The sequence below is a fragment of the Drosophila subpulchrella genome, unplaced genomic scaffold (genome assembly GCF_014743375.2).
Source record: "Drosophila subpulchrella strain 33 F10 #4 breed RU33 unplaced genomic scaffold, RU_Dsub_v1.1 Primary Assembly Seq468, whole genome shotgun sequence".
Lineage (NCBI taxonomy): Eukaryota > Metazoa > Arthropoda > Insecta > Diptera > Drosophilidae > Drosophila > Drosophila subpulchrella.
In genome coordinates this window covers 28-3,465 of record NW_023665674.1, presented here as the reverse complement: position 1 = coordinate 3,465, position 3,438 = coordinate 28, and the positions used below count along the sequence as shown (strand labels likewise).

Genomic DNA, 3,438 nt, shown 5'->3' with positions numbered 1-3,438 from the left:
TTCAGTAATAATAATACATTTTATCAGGCGGTTCCATAAACAATTTATATATATTTATATTCTTCTAATAATAGTCCCGAAATAATTATTTTTATCAGGTGATTCCCAGTAAAGCTCACCATAAACCATTTATAAATACTGCTGCAAAATATTTTAGGAACCAACTATTTTTATGCCTAAAATAAATGTCCAAAATAAGCATTTTATAAATATATGACGGATATTAAGATATTTTAATTCCTCTTTGACAAAGCAATATATATATAAATCTCATTGAGATATTTTGGGCATGTTTATTAAAATGTGAGTTTAGTTGGTTTTAGTTAGGAGTAAGTTTAGACTGGTAAGCTTTCCTACTTATTTAATATCCAACCCCTCTAAGAAAGAGTATCACAAAATGATGATGGAAACGTTTAGTTCCCAGGACGCGTTATTAAACAACGTTCCCTTTTTCCCCATTAATATGCATGAGTTGAATGTTTAGTGAGTTCGCTTCAGAACGGAGGCTAATGAAAGAAAAACTCTCCCACTTTTTCAGCATCGAAAACGAAGACTGGCGGGAGTGCGAAAAGAGCCTGAAGGAGTTCCTTGAACAGGAGCGTGCCAAAATGAAGGAGCGTTCGCTGCGCATCTCCCAGCCATTCTCATCGGATCCACAGGACATTCAGAACATAGTGAGGGCCAGGTGAGGATTATCCAGACCAGGAATTCCTATGATTTTAGGAGCTACAAAATCTTTTCTTGCTTTTTAATTAGGCAAAAGTTCCGCGAGACAGAGCTACGTATTCGCAACCAGCTGGAGGACAAGCTGAAGGATGTGAAACTGGCAGTCACCACCCAACAACTTACCGAACTCATCGAGGATGCCCATCGATCCAGTGGGGAGATTGTGCGAGAGCCTTCGATAGAGGACGATGAGTACCACGAGGGCGAGCCACAGTCCAAGTATCTGGACGATGTCACCGACGTCTCCGAGGAGACGGTGATCAGCGAGGACGCCATCAGTCTCACCCTGGCCAAGCAGCAGTACGCCGAGGAACTGGAGGCCGAGATGGAGGACGAGTTCAACCGGGGTCTGCTCATCTCCAAGCAGCAGTACGACCAGCTGCGCTTCGAGGATGAGAAGATCGTGGCGTTAAGGAATGCCAAAGTAAGTTCGCAGGTCCTCAAGGGCTTTCAGTTAAATTTAGAAAATGTTATACCTTATCGTCCATTAATGTCCAATTTACAGTGTCAAGTGTATGTAAAGTTTTAAAATATTTATAAATTTACCAAGTATTTACTACATTTATGACTTTAAGAAAATAAATTTTTAAAGAAATTTACAAATATTTGTAAGTCTTTAAAATATTAAATACATTTATGAACATTATTTTTTATAATTATTTTTAAATATTTGCTCAATACGAAACGTACAAAAAACAAAAATTTCATATTTCCTTTTTGCTCCGACGTAATTTTTTCCATAAATCTAAAAGTATTTAAAATGTATAAATATTTCTTAAAAAAATTAATACGAAGAATAGGTTATAATATAAAAGATATTCTGTTATAGATTATGTTGGTATCAAAAGCTAGTTCGATTTAAGGTATTTTAATTTAAATGATGCATGTCAGTCTAAGCTATGCCGCTTTTGTTCGTTAAATTGATTTTGAACTAAGGCGTTCTATCTTGTAATACCAAAATAATAACTTCAAAAATTTTGCAAGTCTAAAATAAGAAAATAATGTAAATTATAAGTGTCACTATAATTTACATTATTTTCTTATTTTAGACTTGCAAAATTTTGAAGTTATTATTTTGGTATTACAAGATAGAACGCCTTAGTTCAAAAATCAATTTAACGAACAAAAGCGGCATAGCTTAGACTGACATGCATCATTTAAATTAAAATACCTTAAATCGAACTAGCTTTTGATACCAACATAATCTATAACAGAATATCTTTTATATTATAACCTATTCTTCGTATTAATTTTTTAAGAAATATTTATACATTTTAAATACTTTTAGATTTATGGAAAAAATTACGTCGGAGCAAAAAAGGAAATATGAAATTTTGTTTTTTGTACGTTTCGTATTGAGCAAAATTTAAAAATAATTATAAAAAATAATGTTCATAAATGTATTTAATATTTTAAAGACTTACAAATATTTGTAAATTCTTTAAAAATTTATTTTCTTAAAGTCATAAATGTAGTAAATACTTGGTAAATTTATAAATATTTTAAAACTTTACATACACTTGACACTGTAAATTGGACATTAATGGACGATAAGGTATAACATTTTCTAAATTTAACTGAAAGCCCTTGAGGACCTGCGAACTTACTTTGGCATTCCTTAACGCCACGATCTTCTCATCCTCGAAGCGCAGCTGGTCGTACTGCTGCTTGGAGATGAGCAGACCCCGGTTGAACTCGTCCTCCATCTCGGCCTCCAGTTCCTCGGCGTACTGCTGCTTGGCCAGGGTGAGACTGATGGCGTCCTCGCTGATCACCGTCTCCTCGGAGACGTCGGTGACATCGTCCAGATACTTGGACTGTGGCTCGCCCTCGTGGTACTCATCGTCCTCTATCGAAGGCTCTCGCACAATCTCCCCACTGGATCGATGGGCATCCTCGATGAGTTCGGTAAGTTGTTGGGTGGTGACTGCCAGTTTCACATCCTTCAGCTTGTCCTCCAGCTGGTTGCGAATACGTAGCTCTGTCTCGCGGAACTTTTGCCTAATTAAAAAGCAAGAAAAGATTTTGTAGCTCCTAAAATCATAGGAATTCTGGTCTGGATAATCCTCACCTGGCCCTCACTATGTTCTGAATGTCCTGTGGATCCGATGAGAATGGCTGGGAGATGCGCAGCGAACGCTCCTTCATTTTGGCACGCTCCTGTTCAAGGAACTCCTTCAGGCTCTTTTCGCACTCCCGCCAGTCTTCGTTTTCGATGCTGAAAAAGTGGGAGAGTTTTTCTTTCATTAGCCTCCGTTCTGAAGCGAACTCACTAAACATTCAACTCATGCATATTAATGGGGAAAAAGGAACGTTGTTTAATAACGCGTCCTGGGAACTAAACGTTTCCATCATCATTTTGTGATACTCTTTCTTAGAGGGGGTTGGATATTAAATAAGTAGGAAAGCTTACCAGTCTAAACTTACTCCTAACTAAAACCAACTAAACTCACATTTTAATAAAACATGCCCAAAATATCTCAATGAGATTTATATATATATTGCTTTGTCAAAGAGGAATTAAAATATCTTAATATCCGTCATATATTTATAAAATGCTTATTTTGGACATTTATTTTAGGCATAAAAATAGTTGGTTCCTAAAATATTTTGCAGCAGTATTTATAAATGGTTTATGGTGAGCTTTACTGGGAATCACCTGATAAAAATAATTATTTCGGGACTATTATTAGAAGAATATAAATATATATA

The 3,438-nt window shown here is 35.8% G+C and overlaps 2 protein-coding genes across 2 annotated transcripts; one reads left to right on the top strand and one right to left on the bottom strand.

The window, feature by feature from the left end:
* Window positions 1-543: 543 nt before the first annotated feature.
* Window positions 544-1,255, top strand: LOC119562434. The gene is made up of 2 exons (XM_037875619.1): window positions 544-685; window positions 757-1,255. The coding sequence occupies exons 1-2, from the start codon at window positions 609-611 to the stop codon at window positions 1,253-1,255; spliced, it is 576 nt and encodes a 191-aa protein (XP_037731547.1). The 5' UTR covers window positions 544-608.
* A 973-nt stretch (window positions 1,256-2,228) lies between these two features.
* LOC119562433 lies at window positions 2,229-2,939 on the bottom strand. Its single transcript, XM_037875618.1, has 2 exons — window positions 2,798-2,939; window positions 2,229-2,727 (listed from the first exon to the last, which is right to left on the bottom strand). The coding sequence occupies exons 1-2, from the start codon at window positions 2,872-2,874 to the stop codon at window positions 2,229-2,231; spliced, it is 576 nt and encodes a 191-aa protein (XP_037731546.1). The 5' UTR covers window positions 2,875-2,939.
* Window positions 2,940-3,438: the final 499 nt, after the last annotated feature.

Bases quoted from the DNA above. Each gene is read 5' to 3' on its own strand.
- LOC119562434 (XM_037875619.1), top strand. From the start codon at position 609: ATGAAGGAGCGTTCGCTGCGCATCTCCCAGCCATTCTCATCGGATCCA. The intron at 686-756 runs GTGAGGATTATC...CTTTTTAATTAG, and splicing joins CAGAACATAGTGAGGGCCAG to GCAAAAGTTCCGCGAGACAG.
- LOC119562433 (XM_037875618.1), bottom strand. From the start codon at position 2,874: ATGAAGGAGCGTTCGCTGCGCATCTCCCAGCCATTCTCATCGGATCCA. The intron at 2,728-2,797 runs GTGAGGATTATC...CTTTTTAATTAG, and splicing joins CAGAACATAGTGAGGGCCAG to GCAAAAGTTCCGCGAGACAG.